This window comes from Suncus etruscus, chromosome 1 (assembly GCF_024139225.1).
Source record: "Suncus etruscus isolate mSunEtr1 chromosome 1, mSunEtr1.pri.cur, whole genome shotgun sequence".
Lineage (NCBI taxonomy): Eukaryota > Metazoa > Chordata > Mammalia > Eulipotyphla > Soricidae > Suncus > Suncus etruscus.
This window is the reverse complement of record NC_064848.1, coordinates 77,456,984-77,481,469: the sequence shown is the minus strand read 5'-3', so window position 1 is coordinate 77,481,469 and position 24,486 is coordinate 77,456,984. Positions and strand designations below refer to the sequence as shown.

The 24,486-nt window shown below is 38.2% G+C and overlaps 1 protein-coding gene across 3 annotated transcripts in view; it reads right to left on the bottom strand.

Moving 5' to 3' along the window:
- Window positions 1–24,486, bottom strand: part of SLC44A1 (solute carrier family 44 member 1) — a 226,376-nt gene that overhangs the window by 75,486 nt on the left and 126,404 nt on the right. For all 3 annotated transcript variants that reach the window (XM_049770819.1, XM_049770831.1, XM_049770826.1), the window contains 6 exons: window positions 23,196–23,382; window positions 21,754–21,919; window positions 19,927–20,083; window positions 18,947–19,030; window positions 12,125–12,262; window positions 839–1,075 (listed from right to left, as the gene is read on the bottom strand). In XM_049770819.1, coding sequence (XP_049626776.1) covers window positions 839–1,075; window positions 12,125–12,262; window positions 18,947–19,030; window positions 19,927–20,083; window positions 21,754–21,919; window positions 23,196–23,382 — 969 coding nt within the window. The remainder of the gene's footprint in view (window positions 1–838; window positions 1,076–12,124; window positions 12,263–18,946; window positions 19,031–19,926; window positions 20,084–21,753; window positions 21,920–23,195; window positions 23,383–24,486) is intronic.

The window sequence follows — 24,486 nt, the reverse complement described above, 5'->3', positions numbered from 1 at the left end:
GAAATGACCTCTAGGGACAAGTTAGAACAGACCCTAAGCACTGCCAGGTGTGGCTTCAAAATAAAAGGAACAGAAAATGAATTTAAATTAGTTTAACTACAGAAATGGGGTCCACAGTATGAACAAATATGAACTCATGATTATTAATGGGTACTGTTCCAGATAATAAGTTAGTAAGTTAGGTTTTCTTAACTTTTTTTTCTCCTTTTTTCTTTGTTTTTGTTTTTTGGGTCGCCCCTGGCAGGCACAGGGGGCGGGGGGGGGGGGGGGGGCGCGCATATGGGATGCCGGGATTCAAACCACCGATCTTCTGCATGAAAGGCAAATACCTTACCTCCATGTTATCTCTCCGGCCCAAGATTTTCTTAACTTTCTATAGTGGATTTTTGTTTTGTTTTGTTTTTGTTTTTTTGCCAAAAGCACCTTCTTTCCCAACTTCTCCAAAATTTACCTCGCTAATAAAACAAAACAAAGCAAAACAAAAACAAATACAGAATTACCCAGCTATATCCAATGGAAATAAATTGCAGAGAATATTTTGCAAAAATGTTTTTTGCTAGAAAATTGATCTCTAAAGCAATAAGGCGGGGCTGGAAAGATAGCAAAGCAGTAGGGCATTTGCCTTGTACACAGCCGACCTGAGACAGACCTGGATTCGAACTCCAGCATCCCATATGGTCCTCTGCCAAAAGCCTACTACCAGGAGTGATTTCTGAACATAGAGCCAGGAGTAGTCCCTGAGCACCACCAAGGGTGGCCCCCCAAGCCAAAAATAAATAAATAAATAAAAAATAAAAATAAAATTCAGTTAAAGCAAGAAGGCATTTGTAGTACTTACCATCAGCACTTTATCCATATAGAATTCTCTGCCAGGACTCCCATCATTGTATTTTGTATCAATGGCAAAACATAAGAACAACACATCCACTACCATTTCGTAAATGGACAGGAAGCAATGAGCGACTAGGAAAGCAAAGAGGCAGACGATGATCAGAGGCAGCACCCATACTGTGTAATCCTGCTGGTAGTTGAGCAGCATAATCCCAGCCAAACCTGTGCTGCAGACTATCAGCACCTAAAGCAGAGAGAACAAAGACCACATTTAATATCCTCCTGTCGAAAATCACTATCACTGCTTCTTCCTGGCAGACATAAAATTCCACTCATTATCTAAAAATAATGGCTGTGAAACTCCATTCCATTTCAAATTAGCAAGTGTAATCCATATAAATCAATATATGCCTGTCCTAGGATAAAAATATAAAAATCATACTCATTAAAAGCAATCAGGTTTTCCAAATGCTATGTTTGCTCCCTCAAACTTCACTTGTTTTTAGCACTTGCAATATTTTCTACAAATAAATGTATTCTTTATTTTAGAGAAAAAGACATTACACATACTCAGCACTCAGAATAAAATTATCAACATTTCAGGATATTGCTATGTATTTTTATAAGCATCTTTACTTAAAAGAAATATTATATAAACAAATCATTAAAACCTTCATTAATATTTATAGTATCGTCATAAATATTTCCTAGCAGTTACTCAGTTATATAATTTTAACTAATGAGTGACAAAATTTAAACATTATCTTATAGCTAGAGACATGTTATTTACAGGATTAAGTAATTCTGCAACATTCATCTCTAAAAACTTTGCTTCGTATTCCACTTTATTTAAAATATGTAGTAAACTTAGAATGGGCTATCTCCAAAAAAAGAGATATGCCCTATTTAATACATATATACCTCATATAATAAGGAAAGAAAAAGCTACTTTGCTTGTTATCAAGAACCAGCCACTCTGACACTTTATGTCCTTATATAATTTTTATTATTATTATTATTATTATTATTATTATCTTTATTTAAACACCGTGATTACAAACATGATTATAGTTGTATGATTACAGTCATGCAAAGAACACCCCCCTTCACCAGTGCAACATTCCCACCACCAATTTCCCAGATCTCCCTCCTCCCCACCCCCCTACACCTGTACTAAAAACTGTTTTTCTATAACAATAACAGAAAGCAGACACTATGGACCAGAACTAAGAAAAGGAGATAAAGTGACATGCTTAAAATCCTATCAGGAGCAATATGGTAAACCACAGTGTCTAAATGGGGAAGGTAGGGAAGGAAAAAAATTAAAAAATAATAGTGACTGACATGAGGCAGGATAGAGGAAGGCAAGGAGGGAAACAGACACTGATGGAGGAATGAAGGAATGGGTATGCCTGAAACTCAATCATGGGTAACTTGGCTACTCTGCAAAGTTCACAGTGATTCATACTATTTTTTATTTAAAAAAAAAAAAAAACCTTATGGTGTTATCCATACACTTTATTTCATTATTTCATAACTCTGCTAATGGTTTACAGCAAATGGTGTTCTCTTTATTTTATAGATGTGGAACCATGGTCAGCATTGATAGCCAGCCTGCTTACGCTCACTGGGCAGATAAAGTTGGGTGACTATGATGGAGCTCCCAACAGTACGAATTCTGTATGCAGCCAAGTAGCTTCATGATAGAACATGATAGAACATAGAACTCGGAAGGGTTCAGGAAACTGACCTGGGTTTTCTATCTCTAATATATGTAAATGTCATTTTATATAAGGACTTACAATGCATATATTAGTCAAGGTTAGGAATATATCATTAATAAGTGGGCTCAGTATTTTTCTTTTAGGTTACACAATTTTAAAAGCTTCGAACTTCTCTGTTCTAGGAGATAAATTGGTGACACCAGTGGAGAACACTCCTACAAGTTTCTTCTTACAAGACTCATAGCTGGATGTGTTTAGTGGGAGAGAATTGGTTTAGAGTTAGAAAAAATGTTTATTTGAATCACAAAGTTAGTACTTATTAGTTGTATGACTATGTGCAAGTTCTGAGCCTCTTTCCATGTATAAAATACACCCAAGGGATCATACATCTTATAACTGTTAATTCTGAATGTACTGAACCCATATTATGACATTTGCTTTTCTTCTCTTTGCCACCTGTAAGGTGACACTAAGTAAAAGCCCTAAACAAAGGTGTTTGTCCAACTTCCTTTTCCCTAAATCTCTCTTTTTTTGGGGGGGGGGTCACACCCGGCAGTGCTCAGGGATTACTCCTGGCTTTACACTCAGAAATCGCTCCTGGCAGGCTCGGGGGACCATGTGGGACACCGGGATTCGAACTAATGACCCTCTGCATTAAAGGCAAATGCCTTACCTCCATGCTATCTCTCCGGCCCCCTCTTTTTTGATATGTAAAATCCCACCTGGATTACAGGACCTCCCCCCAACCATGGTGGTGTATTTGGTTCTGGATAATGAAAGAGCAGTCCTGTCTTGGAACAGGCTCATAGGCAGCACATGCAGAGAGAGGTATGAGGAGAAAAGCAGGCTGATTCGGTAAGTCTTGTCCCGAATGGCTTGGTTTTATTTCTCCACTACCCTGCTTCATCAGATCCAGCTTCATGGGGTTTAGAAACACAGTGCCTGGGGTGATCTCAATACTCATAGATTTTTATTTTATACCTCCTTGGTCTCCCCATTGTACTTTCATTCTTCCCTCCCTCTCATCCTTCCCTTTCCTTTCTCCTTTTTCTACTTTTCCTCCTTCTCTCCCTCCTTTCACCATAAATCTTACACTATGATGCCCATTTCTTTATGGATGCATTCTCTGAAACATTTTAACAACAAAATAGCACATAAAAATAAAAATACGGAGCCGGCAAGGTGACGCTAGAGGTAAGGTGTCTGCCTTGCAAGAGCTAGCCAAGGAAGGACCTCGGTTCAATGCCCCGGCATCCCATATGGTACCCCCAAGCCAGGGCAATTTCTGAGCGTTTAGCCAGGAGTAACCCCTGAGCTTCAAACGGGTGTGGCCCAAAAAACCAAAAAAATAAAATAAAATAAAAAATAAAAATACATTAAATTTTATTAATCAAGTCAAATAATGAAGACAGTTTTAGGAAAAGTATTATGAATAGAGGCAGAGCACAGAAGCAAAGAAATGGGGCTTTGGGGCCAGAGCGGTGGCACAAGCAGTAAGGCATCTGCCTTGCCCGCGCTAGCCTAGGATGGACTGTGGTTCGATTCCCTGGCATCCCATATGGTCCCCCAAGCCAGGAGTGATTTCTGAGCGCATAGCCAGGAAGTAACCCCTGATTGTCACTGGGTGGCCCCCAAAACAACAACAAAAGCAACAAAAACAAACACAAAAAATATAAAAAAAAGAAATGGGGCTTTGATACTTTTTGGTAGTTCTATTGGGGTCACTGTACATATAATAAGCACTTTAATTTAATTTGTAGTTTGAGGTAACATAGTTAGAAAAACGTTAATATTAATGATTTTTGGTGTACAAAGTAATACTATTATTTTAAAATGGCCTTCTTATGTTTAAATGAAGCCAGAGAGATAGTACAGCAGGTAAGGCAAATATATGGCAAATATATGGCACGCTGAGCACTGCTAGGAGTGATTCCTAAATATGTAACTAGGTAGTAACCCCTAAACACAGCCAGATGTGCCTCTCCAAAAAGCCACAATGTTTAAGAAGTTTATGTTTCTACTCTACTCCTACTTTTGAAGATCTAAGAGGCCAATGATTAGAGCCTGACCAAGCCACTAGTGGAAGCAAGGTCCCTGCCACAATTAATTAATCATTCCATGAGACAACCAGAAAACCCACAGAAATAGAGTCTGGGACACCTGTATTTTGTTTCTTTATATTTACATTTTATTGTTTATTTACAAATAAGGTCCAACATCTTTTTAGATTCCTTTTTCCCTCCCTACTCACATCTCTTCAGGTGGTATTACTTCTGTTGTCACTGTCCACTGGTGTATTTTGTTTTGTCTACTTATTAATTTTATATCCTTAAACTGTCTACAAAGGTAAAAGCATTTACTTGTCTTTTTCCTTCTTAATTCACTTTGTACAATATCAAGTTCCTTCTATCTTTCTGTGAATGGCAAAAGCTCCTTTGCATAACTGTGTAACAATCCATGATATCCATCTATCACACATTCTTCATTTTCATCTGCTAACAGGTACTTTATTTCTATATTTCAGTTTCTATAAATAATGCTGCAAAAAATACTGGAGTGAACACAAATTCAAGTGTTAATATCCTCATATTCTACAGACAGATTTCCAAAAATAGGAGTTAGGATCACTGTGTCAGATAATAGCTCTCTTCAGTCTCATTAGAAATTCCAGTTTTCCCCAAATGACCATCAACAATTTGCTTTCCCACTAACAGCACCATTGATTCTCCACATCCTTTCCAGCACTCGCTCTTTTTGATGTTAGCCATCCTCAGAGGTGTATGTAAGGCAGTAACTGATTGCTACTTTGATGTTCATTCCTCTGATAATTAGTGATGATGAACAAGTTTTTAGATGCTTATTGGGTAAGGAGAGACAGTGCCAGGCACCACCAAGGTCGCCCAACATAGCCAGGAAAGATCCCTAAATTCTGTTTTTGTTTTTTTTTGGGGAAGGGGGAGTCACACTTGGCGTTGCTCAGGGGTTACTCCTGGCTGTCTGCTCAGAAATAGCTCCTGGCAGGCACGGGGGACCATATGGGACACCGGGATTCGAACCAACCACCTTAGGTCCTGGATCGGCTGCTTGCAAGGCAAACACCGCTGTGCTATCTCTCCGGGCCCGATCCCTAAATTCTGACAGAGTCAGAAAAGGCCCTGAGCAGTCAGGTTTGGCCCCAAACAAAACAAAAACAAAAGCTTGCTGATAATGTGAATTACTTCTTCAGGGAAGTGTCTATTCAAATCTTCTGTCTATTTTATGAGTGGGATGGCTATTTTTCTGTTGTTGATGAGTAGCATGAGGTCTTTCTCATAGTTATCTTCTATTCCACAGAATAGGAGAATCTATGATGATAAGAGATAGATATAATAGGATAGGAGATCTCTATAGATGATAGAAGATAGGTATGATCAATCTATGTATTCTTTTCCTGTACAAAGGTATAATTTAGTGTTGTCCTATGGCAGTTGGTCATGGATACACCTCTTGGACCCTAACTGTAATGACTGTTGAACCTGGACATGCCCCATGGACATGCCTCCCTGTCATGCCGGGTATAAAAGGAAAAACTTGGGACTGTTGGGGGGGTGGGGGGCAAGAGAGTGATCAGAGTAGTACCTGCTGGCATTGGAGAGATGCTGCCTTCTTTGTATCTATTCCCTTTTCTTTCTTTTGGTACAAGGGCTCCCCCAGTTTCTTCTCTTCAGTGGTTGTGACTGATTCCCCAAAGACATTTTTTTTTTTTTTTTTTTGGTTTTTTGGGCCATAACTGCTTGATGCTCAGGGGTTACTCCTGGCTAAGCGCTCAGAAATTGCCCTGGCTTGGGGGGACCATATGGGACGCTGGGGATCGAACCGCAGTCCTTCCTTGGCTAGCGCTCGAAAGGCAGACACTTTATCTCTAGCGCCACCTCGCCGCCCCCCCCCCCCCAAGATATTTCTAACATGTTTTGGAATGTTTCACCTGTTATCTTCTATGTACTTTATGGTTTGGGGTTTGACATCCAGGCTTCCAATCCATCTAAATTATTTTTTCATATGGATTAAAAATATAGTTTCATTCTTTTGCATGTATCTTCACTGTTGACCCAGTACCATTTGTTGAAAAGACTTTCCTTCTCCAATTTATGGTCTTGAATACTTCATCATAGATTAAATATTGATATATATGTGGGTTAATTTCTAGGCTTTCAATTTTATCCCATTGATCTGTGTATCTATTTATTATTCCAGCAGTCTTAATCAGAAGTTGCCATGTGTATATTCTTCAAAGTCAGGTAATATGATGCCTTCACTTTTCCTTATAGACTCAGGGCTTTAAATATTAAAATTTAAGGTTTAAGGTAATTGTGAATGTATCTTTTGCCAAGTCCCTTAAAAGACAACATCTTACAAAATAAAACAGAAAAAAAAACACAGAAACAAAATATAGTTCTTCCAAAAAGTTTTTGAAGTGATGAGAATTGAATTTAGGACCTCACACATACAACACGGGCATTTAACCACTTAGTTACATTCCTGGCCTTCTAGAAAACCTGAACTTTAATAGCTAATACCTAACTTATTATAGTTTCCCATTAATGTCATTTCTAATTAGATGACCACATATTTTCCACTTTCACAATACTGTCACTCAATTATATAAATAGAATCCATACACTACCTAATATTCTAGGATTTCTATTTTTCATTCAATGGAACTCCCTCAAGATTCAGCCAAATTGTTGACTCTACCAGTAAGTCAGTCCTGACATATATACTCGTCTACTTTAATCTAAATGAACTAGATTATCAAAAACTATTTTTGTATTTAACTATAATAAAAGAAACACTTTTAAAAGTTTACAGTGTTCTATGATCGAACTAGATTTTGGTTCACTGATTTCTTCAGGTGTGTGTGTGTGTGTGTGTGTGTGTGTGTGTGTGTGTGTGTGTGTGTGTGTGAGAGAGAGTGTGTGTGTGTGCTTCACTTATTTCTTCAGATGTGTGTGTGTGTGAGAGAGAGAGAGAGAGAGAAAGAGAGAGAGAGAGAAAGAGAGAGAGAGAGAGAGAGAGAATGTGTGTGTGTGTAGGTGTGTGTAGGGTATCCAGAGCTATTCCAGTTCTTTGCTTAAGGGTTGTACAGGGTTGCCCCAGGGATCAAACCCCAGGCCTCCTGTATGCAAAGCAGACACTTGTTCATTACTACTTATTTTGTCCCTCAGAACTATACTTGGGTAGGAGGGGGTTTGGGTCATACCTAGCCATACTCAGGGGCTACACTTGGCTTGTTTTTAAAGGTGATTTCCAGTTCATGGGGATCACTCAATGTGATCATTGTCAGGGATCAAAACAGAGTTAGCTGCTAAGAAAAGTATCTTAGCTCCTGTATTATCTCTCCAGCCCCCAGATTCTCTTTTTCCCCACTTAATTTTACTTTTTGATTTCTCACTCAAAAATGTTTACCTTTCATGCTTTTAGAAGCCTTTAGAATTACAAATACATCATTCATAATGTATTACTTTGGAAAGTAATTCGATAATGCACATCAAGAACCCTACCGACTCATTAATTCTACTTCTAGGATTCTGACCTATTTTTCAGGGGGAAAAATTATTGATGTAGGAGAGTGGTGAGATGGAAGGAAAAAAGAAAATAAATAAGAAGAAAGTAAGTTGAAAAATTGATCAAAACTATCTAAAAAGGGGGCTGGAGTGATAGCACAGTGCTACAGTGTTTGCCTTGCACTCGGCTGATCCAGGACGGACCTAAGTTCGATCACCAGCATCCCATCTGGTCCCCTGAGAAATTCAGGAGTATTTCTGAGCGCAGAGCTAGGAGTGACCCCTGAGAGCCATTGGGTGTGGCCTAAAAGTAAACATTTTTAAAAAATCTAAAAATATTAAAACTGATTATCTTTGGGAAAAAAACACAAAAGAAATAGATGCACTGAAAAATAAAAAAGGAATCTCTTTTCAAAGTCAAAATGTAATTTTGAATTCCTCACTTAATTCTGCCATAGAGTTAAAAAAAAATCTATCATAAAACACAATTTTTTTTTGTAGGACAATACTTAGTGAGACTCAGGTTTACTCCTGGTGGGGGCAAAGGGATCAAAAGGGGTGGCAGGGTTCAAATCTGGGTCAGTATATGCAAGGCAAGCACCCTACCCACTTTATTACTGGTCTAAACCCTATAACATTATGTTTTAAAATTAATTTTTATCTTCCTCTAACATCTAGGTCTGTCCAAATATTTCTTTGTACCTCCCTTCCAGTGTATTTTGGTTTTTGAATTACACCTGATGGTGTTCAGAGGCTACTCCCAACCCATACTTAACTTTTCTGGTGTTTGGAGAACTATGAAGTGCCAGCAGTCAAATATGGACTGTGCTAGCCCTCTGAGCTACATCATCATTCTCAAAACATTCCTTTCAGGGCTGCAGCAATAGTGTTTGCCTTGCACGCAGATGATCCGGGACAGACCAGGGTTTGATCCCGGGCATAACCATATCATCCCCCGAGCCAGCCAGGAGTAATTTCTGAGTGCAGAGCTGGGAGTAACCTCTGAGCATTCTGGATATGGCCCAAAACACAAAAACAAACAAACAAAAGAAACCCCCCCACAAAACATTCCTTTTAGATTTTTAGTTTATCTTTTTTTTTCACATTCAAAGAAACTCTCATGGACCACCCACTAATAATATGCAATGGACTATTCATGGCACTAGTTATCTACTAATCAGCAAAGAATTTATAAATTTGAAGAAAATTTTGTATTTCTTTCTTTCACTTTGTATTTTAATTTGAGCATTTTCTTTAAGATGTTTTAGACATGAGACTATAGAAAAAAACCGAGATAAAGACAGCGTGAAACCCTGTAACCACTTATTTAACCAGGGTTCTCTCTCCTTTTTGACAGTTAAACTGGTCTCCATTTTTGTTTCTTGTGCTTTTTGGAGGACTTCCCCAACAGAAATGGGGTTGAGGGGCATCAAGACTTGGACCTGCTTGATGCTGAAGGTGGGCATGTAGCATTTGAGATGAAACTCAGGTGTGATTTCTGGCATTATATGATTCTCTGGGTATCACTGCGGCAGACCTGGAAGGTCCTCAGCATCACCGGATGTGGCAAAACAGAGTCTGAGCAGCACCTTCTGAGAATCCTGGAGTGGTGGGAGTGGGAGGAGTCATCCTAAGCACTGCTTGGGAGATCCCAAAACCCCACAAGTCAAAAATCAAACCCAAAAATAAACCCCAGACATTTTAGGAGTGTAAGGTCCTACCTTGGATTCTCAGGAGCCCAAATAAGAAAACCATTTTAAAAACACACTGGCTAAAATAACCTAAGATTTTAGTAGTAGACAATGTTTAGAACAGACAATGTTCAGATGATGGGGTACTGATCATCATGATAATGAGTAGTTATGAAGATTATCATAACAATTGAAGAATACAAAGAACAAAACAATGAAATATGATGCTAAAAATGCTACACCATGGAAATATAAGTGCATGAAAAATGCTGGAAGGGAATGTATAAATCCATGTCATCCATTATTATATTGACAGTATTTTTCTTCTAACTCAAAATTCCTGAGTATTTGGTGGATTAAATACAAACACAATAAGATCTAATTATATTATTACCTTCCTTGCATATTTTAATAATAATGAATAAATTACCACTTCTAAGAAACTTTTAAGGATGGCATAAGTTTCATTGCCTAACAGTTGTCTTATTTATTTTTAAATTATTTTTGTTTGCTTTGGGGGGGGGGGCAGACCCAGCAATGCTTGGGCCTTGCTCCTGGCTCTGCACTCAGGAATCACTCCTGGTGAGGCTCAGAGTATCATATGTGGTGCTGAGAATGGAACTGGGTTGGCCACTTGCAAGACAAGTGCTCCAACCACTGTTGTATCTCTCTGGCTCCCTGTCTGTTTAGTTACCACACCTGGAAGGGCTAGGGGTGAACGTTCAGTGCCAGGGATAGAAGTACTTGTGAGGAATAGGCTGGTTAGTACTTCTAGGCTAAAGATAGTTCAGGATTACAGAGTTTAACACTGTCTTTATCTCAGTTTTTTCTGAGCAAATTGAGGCACAGACTGGTTATGAATCCTGCTTCAAAGGTCACAACAACTAGCAATGATAAGAGCTAGAATTTAAATCCAGGTCAGGCTTCAAATAGAATACTTCCACCCACTTTATAGACTATATTTGTTTTTTCTTTCCTTCCCTTCCCTCTCCTCCCCTCCCCTTCCCTCCCTCTTCTCTTCCGTTCCCTTCCCTTTCCTTCCCTTTTGTGGGAGGGCAAGGGTTTGGGTCATGTCTAACAGTGTTCAGGAACTGTTTCTAGCAGTGCTATGAAAATAATCTAGGACACCAGCAGGCAAAACCTCATTCTAGCCCTGTGATTTCTTTCCCTGTACTTTCCTTTTCCTCTTGGCTAATGTTGTTGTTATGATCAGGTATCACAATCCTTTTTTTTTTTTTTTTTTGGTTTTTGGGCCGCAACCTTGCAGCCCTGAGGGGTTCCTCCTAGCTCTGCTCTCAGAAACACTCCTGGCAGGTTCAGGGGACCATATGGGATGCCAGGAACCGAACCCAGGTCAGCTGCTTATAAAGGCAAATGCCCTACCTGTTGTTTTATCACTCAGGTCCCCACAGCACATTCTTTTAGTGGGGTGCTTGTGGTCACTTTGTTGTGACACTGGTACTCACAAGCAACAGTGCTGCTAGGATCACACTAGGGCATATGGGATGGAGTTAAGGACTAAATCCATGGTCTCATGAACCATGCATGCATGCCAGACAGATGCTCTACCACAGAATTATCCCAGAGCCCCAATAAAAATTCTTTGTGGTCAAAATATGAAAGGAGAAACTGGAAATTAGCTACCAATCATCTTTCAGTTTCCTCTGCATATTGAGGGCAATACTGGCACTTCATTGAACTCAGAAGAGTTCAATTGACCAAAGCACATACTTTGCATTTAGGAATCCCAGGTTTAACCCCAGGTACTGCCTGCTCCTCTAAGCACTGTGTTGACAGTAGTCCCCAAAGCACTGCCAAATCAAAACAAAATATAGTAAAAAAAAAAAAATTCCCTTCTAAATTTGCAAATGTCAAATGTACATAGCATATACGAAGTTTTTATATGATTATTTTTGTTTTGTTTGGGTTTCTTTTTAAGTTTATGGTTACACCTGGCGATGCTCAGGGGTTACTCTTTGCTCTGTACTAAGGAATTACTCTTGGCAGTGCTTGGGGGAACCATATGGGATGCTTAGGATTGAAACTGGGGTCAGCCGTGTGCAAGGCAAATGCCTTATGTGCCATACTGTTGGTCTGGCCTCCAACATACAAAGATTTTAGGATAGTGCATGATTCATATTAAATTTTTAGAATAGTGCATGCTTCACATTAAAAGTTTTATAAGAATTGACTACATATTAAATCAAAGTTACTTTCAGTTTTTTAGTGAGCTATGATCTATTTAAAGAGAAAATAAATATGTATGTGCATATATATGTAAAAATTCATTGCATAAAAAAAAATTCATTGCATGTCTTAGATAAATGGGTCTTACCTTGCCTAGGAATAACATGAAATCCCCCACTGTGTTGATGGCAGCCACTCGCAAAGCATTCTCCACGAGGATGACAAAGGCGTCCTTTGCAGAGGTGCAGAAGTTGGTGCTGTTGATAGCTGTGGCTGTGTATGCATTCTGGACAACAGCAAGAACATATCTGTTAGTTCACATAATTTATGCAGCAAACAGAATAGACATAATATACTATGTTAATATATATCCATATATCAAGCAGGGGCCAGAAAACAGGGGATAGGGTGCTTGCCTTGCATGCAACACTCAGGTTCAATTCCCAGCACTTGAGATCTGCCAGCAATAGTCCCTGAGTATGGAGCCAGAAATAAGCCCTGAGCATTGCCAGGTGTGGCTCCCAAAATGAAGCAAAAATAAGTAAGTAAGTAAGTAAGTAAATAAATAAATAGACATGTATATATGTATGTATGTATGTATACACACACACACACACACACACAAGGTATATATCAAGCAGTTAACTCATAGCTTACAAGATTCTTTTAAACCTATGGCTTTGTGGAAATACAGATTAACTGTGCTCAGTGGCAATTCTGGGTACAGTGCTCAGAGTTGGCCTCCACTGAACTCAAGGGGAACACTTGGTACTAAGGACTGAAACTTTGAGGCACCCAAACAAACAGAACAAAGGTCAGAAGTAATAGTACAGTGGGTAGAGTGTCTGCCTTGCAAGTGGCTACCCCATTTGATTCCTGGCACTGAGTAGGGTCCCTGAGCCTGCCAGGAGTAATTTCTGAGTGTAGAGCCAGGAATAACGTCTGTGCACCACTGGGTGTGACCCAAAATAAAGACATCCCCCCATAGTTTTAAAATCAAAATCCCAAACACAGAATGAACTCCAGCCCCTTGAGATATCACAGTTTTTATGATTCTTTAAAAACACTGATATATGGGGCCGAAGTGATGGTACAGCAGTAGGACGTCTGCACACAGCTGACCAAGGACAGACTGTGGTTTGATCCTCCAGTGCCCCATATAGTCTCAAGCTGGGAGCGATTTCTGAGCGCATAGCCAGGAGTAACCCTCGAGTGTCACCGGGTGTGGCCCAAAAAAAACAAAAACAAAAAAACACTGATAATATATTGTAATACAAACCTTTCCCAATATCTACTGCCTTCTCCCCACTGTCTATTACATCAAATCTATTTTCAATTTTTTTGTTACTGTGCTTAACAGTGATACACTATTACCATTTCCATCTCTGTATTTCAAAAATATCAAAACTGTTATGCTGCTTTTTTTTTTTTTTTGATTTGGGGTCATACCCGATGGTGCTCAGGGGTTACTCCTGTCTATGTGTTCAGAAGTCACTCTTAGCAGGCTTGGGGGACCATATATATGGGATGCCGGGATTTGAACTGGGGTCCGTCCTGTGTTGGCCACATGCAAGGCAAAAACGCCCTACTGCTGTGCTATCATTCTGGCCCCCCATTGTGCTGTTTTATCTCTGATATGTACCAGCTCCTCTGTGCTGCCTTTTCACCCCCGCAAGCTGTCAATTCTCAGAGCTATTGTAGCAGACCAAAGGTTTGAAGCCAAACATTTTATATTCTCCCTCCTGGGAGTAGAACCACAATACCCTTTAAAAGAAACAGCGCTTCCTTCTTCTCTTAGTTTGAGTGAGGCTGACATTCACTTGTACTCTTGGGAAAGCCTAGATTGACAGGCCATTCCACAAGTTCTGTCTACCTAATGGCAAAACCGATGATTACAACAGACTACATGAACCACAAGGTCAAAAATATTTATTCTCGGGGGCTGGTGAGGTGGCGCTAGAGGTAAGGTGTCTGCCTTGCAAGCGCTAGCCAAGGAAGGACTGTGGTTCGATCCCCCGGCATCCCATATGGTCCCCCTAAGCCAGGGGCAATTTCTGAGCACTTAGCCAGGAGTAACCCCTGAGCATCAAACGGGTGTGGCCCGAAAAACCAAAAAATAAGAAAAAAAATATTTATTCTCTAGTCATTTACAGAAGAACTCTTACCGACTCCTGTTCTAGAGTACCACCAAACATCAATAACTTCATATAGAGTCTGTGGAACCCACCTTCTATACTGTTTGAAATACAAACTATATTTTCTATTTCAAGTCTTTTAGTGACCTTTCTCCATAGTTCCTGGTCTTTGAGAATCTTTCACCACAGATCTCTATTTCAGTAACTGAGAAATGTCTTCTTTAGTTATCTAAGATATAACCTAACTGAAAAGAAATACTCTAATTCCCCCTAAGATATGGAGAAGATATTAATGAACCAGCTATTCGATGACTAGGTATTAGGGGGAAGTTATTCAAATATATTGAATAATAAATATATATACTTAAAAGAAAAGGCAGATGGGCCAGAGATATACAGATGGCTATTAAGTGTCTCAGAAAATAAAAAATGTAAAGCATTACAATCTTTAGACTCAATGTTATGATAATTCACTTCAATTAATTTGACAGGGCTGGTGAGATAGCACAACAGGTACAGTGCTTGCCTTGCATGCAGCCAACTTAGGTTCAACCACCAGTATCCTATGTGGTGATCTAAGCACCACCAAGTCTGATCTTTGAGTCCAGAGCCAGGAGTAACCCCTGAGCATTAGTGGATGTACTAAACTCAAAAATCAAAATAAATGAACTACATAATGGGACTGGAGAGAGAGTGCAGTGGGTTAAGATGCCTTCCTTGCAAACATTTGATCCCTTGCATCCCACAGGAGTGCCCTGAGTTCTGCATGGAGTGATCCCTAAGTAAGTCACGAATAAGTCCTGAGCACTGTTGGTATAGTGGCCCCCAAACAAAAAACTTAATTAACTTGATAGCATCTTAAATCACACACATTAATTTTCAGCAGTCTCAGAAAGTTCTTCCTCCTCAACTATTCCAATTACCTCTCCCAACCCATCTATTTATTCTTATAGCAGGAGTATATTCATTCTAGACATAGAATGAGGCAACAATTTGTTTTCTTCCCTCCTCAGTTACAGTGTAGAACATGCTCCTAGAAATGAAGACTTCGTGTTAAGATCTTTTAGATCTGTGCAAACCCTCTAAATTCAACCCAATTTTAAGAAAAGTTTCTAGGTATTTTTTAAGTTCTTTCTCTTGCTCACAAGGTAGAAACACAAATGAATACTCCAATGACCTTTTCAGGAAGAAAAAACATGCTACTGATTACAGCAGGCCAGTTTACCTCCATTTCTGCATCGCCTAGTCTAAATGGAACCCTTGTTAAGAATCAAGAAATTCTGAGTCCTTTTTAGTTTTCCTTATTAATCATTATCACAGCTTTCTGCAGACTACTGAGCTTATGAAGTTTTCAGAGCCTTCATCTTCTCAGAGAGCCTTTCAGAATTTGACTAAACTGCTCAAAGAGGCATCAATGATCAATATCTAGCTGGAATAGTTATTTATTCAGGGAGTATGAGGCCTTGGGATAAACAAAAGTATCCCCATGCAATAATGATTTTCAAAAGTTGCCTATATATCAAAGTGGAAACTTAGCATTTTTGTCTGGCATGGTATCTTGGCCATCTGTTGCAGAGAACAGCTACCATATTTTCAAACCTTCTTTCTTATCTTTATTAATGACCTAGCAATTCTCTTAAAAGTTTAAAGTCTTGGGGGCTGGAGAGATAGCATGAAGGTAAGGTGTTTGCCTTGCATGCACAAAGACTGTGGTTTGAATCCTGGCATCCCATATGGTCCCCCGTGCCTGCCAGGAGCGATTTCTGAGCGTAGAGCCAGCAGTAATCCCTGAGTGCTGCCGGGTGTGACCCAAAAACCAAACAAAAACAAAAACAAAAAACAAAAAAATTTCAAAAAAATAAAGTTTAAAGTCTTTACATGGGCCTGGAGAGATAGCACAGCGGCATTTGCCTTGCAAGCAGCCGATCCAGGACCAAAGGTGGTTGGTTCGAATCCCGGTGTCCCATATGGTCCCCCATGCCTGCCAGGAGCTATTTCTGAGCAGACAGCCAGGAGTAACCCCTGAGCACCGCTGGGTGTGGCCCAAAAACAAAAACAAAAAAAAGTCTTTACATAAGAAGCCATTTAGTAGGTAAAAGCTAGAAAGCTAAGTAGAAATAGAAAACGAAGATATGGGCAACTCTGCATATAAATAATTGTAATTAATTTGAAAGGTAATTAAGAGCATCCATTTCCTATTTTTGAGTGCAGGATGAAGGGGGCATAAAGTCAAACATAGAAATTTTATTCCAGGTCTTATATTTTTAGACTCAGGGTCACATGAATCGAAAGTATGTTGTGAACTTAAATTAAGGTCAGGTTGCATAAAATTTGACATTTTTTTAAGTCTCTATATTTACATAGCAGCTATGTGCTATAATGGCAAAAGACTTGAAAACTTAAGATTTCAGAATTTTTTCCACTTTAGGCAACAAAATGCCAGTTTTAATCTTCTCAAGTATAAACATAGAAAATAAGCCTACTTACACAATTGTGGAGAGCAAGTGATAATGTATTTATAGTACTTTAGAATATTATTGGGTAGTAGGTGCTCAAAAATATTCTCTGCAACTCCCACTCACAGTATGTAGAGAAAAGGCTTATCATATTAAGAGCTGATTAGTGAGAAAGCAGATACATTCCACTGTTAAATGCCTACTTTCCAAACAGTCTCCAAGTAAACCAAGGCCTAAATAATCCAATTCCAAAAATAAACAGGCTTTAATCGTAACAATCTCTCTACCTAAAGCAAATCTGAAACTTGATGTGTTTAATTGGCTTCATGTCACACTAAGAAACATGTCACACCTGCAGAAACAAAGTGCAGTTCACATTTCACTGTTTATTTGCAAAATTCTAGCACCTAAGCTATAAATAAGGAAAGGCTTATTTTTAAAATCTAAAGCTTTTCTTTTGAACCCAGCTGTATTTACCATGCTGTTAGTTATTGAAATATAGTCTAGGACTATGGAACTTTGTATCTTGTTGCAAAATCACTCTGGTCTACTCTACCTCTATCAACACTCTTCTCTATTAATCTCTAAATTTCCAAGAAACTTATTTCTAGTGATGAACTGTGTGGTCCTGAGATCAATTTCTTTGACTTACTTAGATATTTTTTTCATTTTAATTAATGGCTAAAATTATGAAAGCAATAAAATAAAAACAAATATCAAGAATCCTGGCTTCTCATAAAACTGGTAGTGTTAGAGACTATTCATAAATTCTTGCACAGCAGAATACTAAAGCTAAATAGTAACTGTAATGTGAGCTCTTCAGTTTGCCAGTCTCCACCATTCACTCCTGTCTTCCATCTTGTCTGCTGTCCCCATTTACAAGTAACATGATAAGAAAGCATCAGTGATCACTTGCAGATGGTTCAAGTTTCCTGGTCGTGTGCAATGTTTTTAACTTTAGGTCACATACTGATCCCAAAGACAAACAAAAAGAAAGGATAGTAAAAAGTGAATCAAAGGAACATTAACTTATTCCTGTTATGACTATTAGAAATTAATAATTTTCTAAACATTTCATATCCATTGAGTATTAGTATGCCTGGGGACGCTTTCTGCTAATGGAATGCCATACCTCCTTTTTTATATTAACCAGAGAATTTTAATAAAGCAAACTCAGACCACAGTTACAGGACTATGTTTTCTTGTGGAAAACACAATGCTATTGGGTGGGAAGTACATTGCTATTGTTCAACCACTTACGGCCATGTTGTGGAAGTCAATTTTTTGTCTTTTTCCTATTCAATCAGAGTATCAGTACCTTAGAATTGATTTTTAGGGAATGAAGGAAAGTAGTAAAAAGAAAAAAATTCAGGAAATATGAGTGCTTCACAGAGAACTCTATATACTTAAAGACAAATGACTACTCTACTCTCCTATGAACTCTTACCCCAAACAGCAATTTCTCTATTCACTTTAGAAACAATACTTGTTTTAGCCTTATGTCACATGCAAGTAACATACTCCTTAACAGTTGGACATGTGAACAAAATAAAAGCAGCACAGAGAGAACACTAGTTTTGAATGATAGTACACAGTTGCAGAAAAAAGAATAAATGCCATAGCAGCTTCTCACTAAATTAAAGCCTTTAAATATTAAAAAAAAAAAATTAAATGCCTATGACTAGTGTAAGCACATTCAGAGGAAAGTCACAAAACAACAAGATGCAAATTAAACAACAGTTGTCTTACTTAAAAGATAATCCCTTAGGGTCTCTTACCATATATTAAGATTAAACATATTTCATTGTTGAGCCTAAGTAAGAATGTATGTTCCTTTTAAGAATAAAGTATTATTTAAAAGATATTTCTGACCAATGTAAAATGTGCAAAACATGAGGAAAATGTAGTTTTTGTTTTTGTTTGTTTGTTTTTTTGGGTGCCACCTGGCAGTACCCAGGCCTTACTCCTGTGCTCAGGGATCACTTTTTTTTTTTTTTTTTTTTTTTTTTTTTTGGTTTTTGGGCCACACCCGGTAACGCTCAGGGGTTACTCCTGGCTATGCGCTCAGAAGTCGCTCCTGGCTTGGGGGACCATATGGGACGCCGGGGGATCGAACCGCGGTCCGTCTCCTAGGCTAGCGCAGGTAAGGCAGGCACCTTACCTCCAGCGCCACCGCCCGGCCCCATGGGATCACTTTTGTAGAACTCTAACTCTGGCTGCCAGAGATTGATCTTGGGCTGGCATCATGTAAGGCCCTAGCCACAGTAGTAGAGGTCCAGCCCCAAGCACAGCATCTTACAATGGAACTCAACTATTTTTTTTAGAAGAAGAAACAATGAACTGCTATCTCAAAATAACTTTTATTTTTAGATATCTTACCTGATTTAAATAATTTAGGCACTTTTCAAGACACCAAAGGCAACAAATGCAAGATTTCAGCATACATCGAGCACAAGCATTTTCCTGGAAGAAAAGAAAAACTGAAATCATTAAAAAAAAACCTCAAAGACTCTGTGAGTGTGTAAAACTCTTGCCTTGTATGTGGCCGACCCAGGTTCAATCCTAGGCACCATATCTGATCCTCTGAACAAGGCAGGAATGATGCCTGAGCACAGAGCCAGTAATAACCCCTGAACACTGCAAGGTGTGGCACCAAAACAAAAACCAGACGAAGATTCAGACCACCATTCATACCATCATACAACATCTATAAATGTTTAAAAAATATTTTTAATTTTAAATCAGTCTGGACTGTGATATACATTTCCCTCAAAATGTAATGTTCATTTTCCCTCAAAATTTAACAGCTGAATTATTTTTAATTAGTTCGATTCAATATGTATCTACTGCATATAAGCTATATAATAAGGTTTATAAAACCAGCAAGGATTTAAATGTAAAAAGGAAAAAGTGCTAAATACAAAAAATAATGTTGAGATTCACAATGTGATATGAACAGTAAGTCCTTGGAGAGTGGAGACACTACCATGTGGCAGATGTGGGAAGTGAAATTATATGAGATGAGCTTTGTTTATCTGTCTACTATTTCCATTGTGAAAGACAGAAGAGGGTCCATGGAAGAAAGGGTATGAGATAACACAAAGGAAGAGATGCTCAGAGCAATTATTGGACACTTCTTACAAGAAATGTCCAAAGCAGAGCAAGTGCTCTATGATTGGACAATTCTGCTTCTGCAAAGCACATGGAATGCAAATGCATAAGACAAGAAGAAAGAACTGGCCATCACTAAGAACTTCAAACGACACGTTCACAGCATGGACAGGACTGGGTACTTCACCACATGCAGAATGGAGGGCTGAAATGTGCCCACAGGCATTTCCAGAAGCATTTCCCCTTACCTTTCCTTTGAGCTGACTATGTATGTACATAAGGATCATCCTTGGAATTTTGACTAAGGTGATAATGAAAGATCCTTTTGCCACAGTACCAAGGTGATAACGAATAAGGCGATTCACTGATGCCAAAATTGGTGTGAATGGCAAATTCCTTTTATCTCTGTTTTTTAAATGAACAAAAACAAAACAAACAAATAAAAACCAATTTAAACAAAGGTTAGGCCAGGATAAAAACACAAAAATGAGTTAGAGTAGGATTTCTTAAACTTTTTCCATTTGTGATCCCTTTTTGGCTGAGACATTATTGATGGGAGTAAGGAAGACCAAGCAGTTTTGAGAGGGTCTGGGGAGTATATCTGGGCCAAACATCACTTGAGAAATTTTTACATCTTTTTACATCTTTTACTTACTGATAATGAAACATATTTAGAACAAATTTTTGCAAACCCTTACTTCATCAGTCAACTGGATATAGGGTTGCAAATCACAACTTGAACTTTAATTTATAATACAACACAATGAAAATATTTAATTAGTTTAATTATTTAAATTAGTTTATTTAATTAGTTCATTGTTCTGTTCCACCTTATGATAGGCACAAGGGCTATATGTGCACATAAAAATTCATGCTTCATTTTTCTATATAGTAGCTTTATGTGCCTTACTGATAATACTGTAAGTTAAATTGTACTTTAAAAAATTCTTAATATTTATGGAGTTAATTATATAGGCAGATAACAGAACTAAAATATATTTAACCTAGACCTGGTACTTCCTTTTCTTTCTTTCTCTTTTTATGACCATTCCCAATGATGCTGAAAGAGGAGACTTTAGGCCACACCCAGTGATGTTCAGCTCTGTGGTGCAGACCTCCTAATGACTTAGTGCTCTGGGGTAGCCATGGACACATTGTTGGTGCTTGATGGGCCATATGGCACAAGATAATGAAGTCAGGGCCCTTATACCATGCTAAGCATGTGCTCTACTATTTGAGCCATCTCAATCATCTTGCAACTTCTTTTTATTTTTGATTTCAGCACTGTGTTTTACAAAAGTGTTTTTATAAAAAAAAAAAAGTGTTATTATTGATGCTTTAGGGATACAATATCTCAACACCAGTCCCGCCACTAGACTTTGGCATTTCATTTGACTGCAACTTGAACAAAGCACCTTAGACTGCTTGGCCATCCTGATACTTGGCATTTCATTTGAATAGAAATTTGGACGGTCTGTTTGTTGACCTAAACTTAGGAAAAGAATGACAGCAATTGTAGATTCAAATAAGGAATGTTGGTCCTTGGATAGGCTTCAATATATAATAAAGCAAAAACACAAAATCACCAATAGATTTAGTCTACTATCATATATATTATAGCATGATCATGCTTTCTGATTATTTTCTGAGTTACAGATAAGTATTAAAAATAAGTCTCATTTTCTGAAATCTCATATTGATTACCTATAACACCTTATTAGATTCCTTTTCAATAACTTTGCTTCTCTTCTTTTTAGAAGGGAACTCTTAAGCAATGCTCAGGATGACTGGGGAACCCTTCCCATGTTATGTGACCAACAGGGCAGAGGGCAGGAGGAATTCATGCTCAGGCCTGGTGATGTGGTGCCTTTGAGCTCTTCAGTACTGGCAACACAAGAGTCATTCAAGTGACTCAGTTACTGGGGGAAATTGAATATTATGAACCACTGGATCCATTGGATCCTTTGAGCTATTTTGGCTCCCAGTGACTAATAAGAGAATGAGCTCTGACAAGGTTTCCTTAAAAATTAATCACTTATATGACCTTACAATTTTTTTTTAAAATAAACTCTCACCTCGTAAAGTAGTATGTCACCACTGCTCCTGCCACAGTCATCTGCTGACAAGCCAAAATAAACTCACTGATCCAAATCAGACCCACCGCATGGTACCACCACATGTACTGCAGAGGCCCAGAAACTTTGAATTCCACAAAGCCTTGGTCGTTCTGAACAGCACTGCCTGGGAAAATTATCAAGGAAGAGAAATATAAGCATGCACAGTATAAATCAAAAATACAGTTATTAATTTAATTTCCAACAACAGGTCCCCAATCCTAAAACACAAAATTTATAATCACAGGCCTATTGAATTAAGGGCCAAATATAATTAGCACTTGGAAAGCTGTGAAGTCAAACATTATACTATTAACCATTTTGATTTCCCCAAAGGCATCACATAAACATGATCTACTTAATATAATTTTTACCACATTAACAGTTATTTAGTTTAGAGATGAATTTTAAATACTTCACATTTATTTTCATGGCTATTATTTATCCTAAAATTATAAACCTAAATTAATAGCAAATAACTGGATATATTCCACTGCATATGGTCTTACAAAAGTCATTCAATATATATATATAGTGAATGGTAAGAGAAGTTATATACAAGCTTATTAATCTAATCTTAAAATACTTAGAATAAAATAATTTCAGTATAACCTACATTATTAGAGATGACTACAAGAATTGTCATACTGGGCATCTAGGTTCAAGTAATTTCCAAACTTAAGAATCCCAAGGGTGTGAATTCATCCTTGGTGTTAACAGGTATTTGAAGCAACTCAGAAAGGCATTGAATTTCCAGTTTATTTCAGAAGAGATCTAAATGTCTGCATTTATAACATAACTAAATCAAAACTAAAGTGCAATTTCATACCTTACTTGTTTTTTTTTTTTTTTTGGGGGGTTTTTGGGCCACACCCAGTAACGCTCAGGGGTTACTCCTGGCTATGTGCTCAGAAGTTGCTCCTGGCTTGGGGGACCATATGGGACACCGGGGGATCGAACCGCGGTCCGTCCAAGGCTAGCGCAGGCAAGGCAGGCACCTTACCTTCAGCGCCACCGCCCGGCCCCATACCTTACTTGTTTATAGAGTCTCACGAGAGGTCAATCTAAACATTATGAACAGGGAAATAGGTTCCAGTATCAACATGAGTAATTGGTCAATGAATGTCTATAGACTTTTATCTCTGCCTCTCTGGTGGTATTTGGAGGAAGTGGGGCACCACACCTGGTAGTGCTCAGAGGTTCCTCATGGCTCTGCATTCAGGGATCACTCCTGGGGGGTCCTCAAGGAACTGTATCAAGTACTAGGGATCGAATCTTGGTCAGTTATATTCAAGGCAAGCACTCTACCTGTTGGACTGTCTCTCCAGTCTGCTGATATTTTAAAATATTTTAATGCAACTCAGATTTATCATGAGAAGAAAAAAAGCAATGTGTCTTCTTACCAGTAGTGCCAAGAAAAAGAAGCGTCATGATCCAGTATGCCCAAAACAGGACAAGGGCAAAGAAAGTCCAAAAGGGCTGGAAGACTAACAGTGGCAAGTGAATGAAGACTTTGCCAGCCACATGGAACAAAGCAATGGTGAGAGCAACACGTTTTCGCATAACCAGCATGATCAGGAATAATATAACCTGTATGGAGGAAAGAGTTCAAGTTACTGCTTTTAGTGTGAAAACACAAACTAAACAAAGGTGGAAAATGTTTATATAATCATTCAACCAAGAATGTGGAAGTATTGTTCTCTGAATCTCAGTAATGTTACTGGCATGTATCTCTTTTATTTTCATGGTTATTACTTATCCTAAAATTATAAACCTAAATTAATAACAAATAATTTAATATATTTCAATTGGCATTTTCAATGTGCAATGGAAACATCAAAGGATTTCTTGATCTGTGAGAAAAATCCTAGATTCTATGTTTGCTTTTTTCCAAATATGGTATCTGCCTGTAAGGATGAAACTCTTTAATTCATCTGAATATATACAAGTTTATAACATTTGCAAATAGGGGAAAGGACCACAGTGCCAAAGTCTGAAAGCAGGAAGATATTCTTTCTCTTACTGGAACAATACTCCAAAGAAGAGATTTCAAACCAGATTTAACTTAGTTACCATATTCTTCCCTATCATAGAAAAATATACTTAAAATATTTGTATAATAGTGAAAAATAACTTTTGGCACCAATAACTTTATGGTGCATGTATTACTTTTCCATTATGTTGCCTTTTCAGATTCACAGAGGGACTTTTCAAAAATGGAATTAGGGGCCAGAGTGATAGCACAGTGGTGGGAAGTTGGCTTTGTGCGTGGCTGCCCTGGGATGGTCCTGGGTTGAATCCCCAGCATTCTATATGGTTCCCTGAGTCTGTCAGGAGCGATTTCTGAGTGCAGAGCCAGGAGTGTGGCCCAAAAAAACAAAATAAAAATAAAATAAATAAATAAAATAAAGGAAATAAAAAAAATGTGAATGTAGAATATTTAAGCACATGTATTAATTAGTAATAAAGCAGTAAAATTCACAGGCTTTTAATGTTATTAAGTTTTAAAAGGAAAATATTCATTAACAAGTAAACAAAATGATAGGAGGTGGCTTTTTTCTAAACATGTTTTCTATATAGTAAATAGAAAAGATGGGGGAAAAAACTATTTTTTTTTTTTGTGGTTTTTGGGTCACACCCAGCAGTGCTCAGGGGTTTTTTCTGGCTCCGTGCTCAGAAATTGCTCCTGGCATG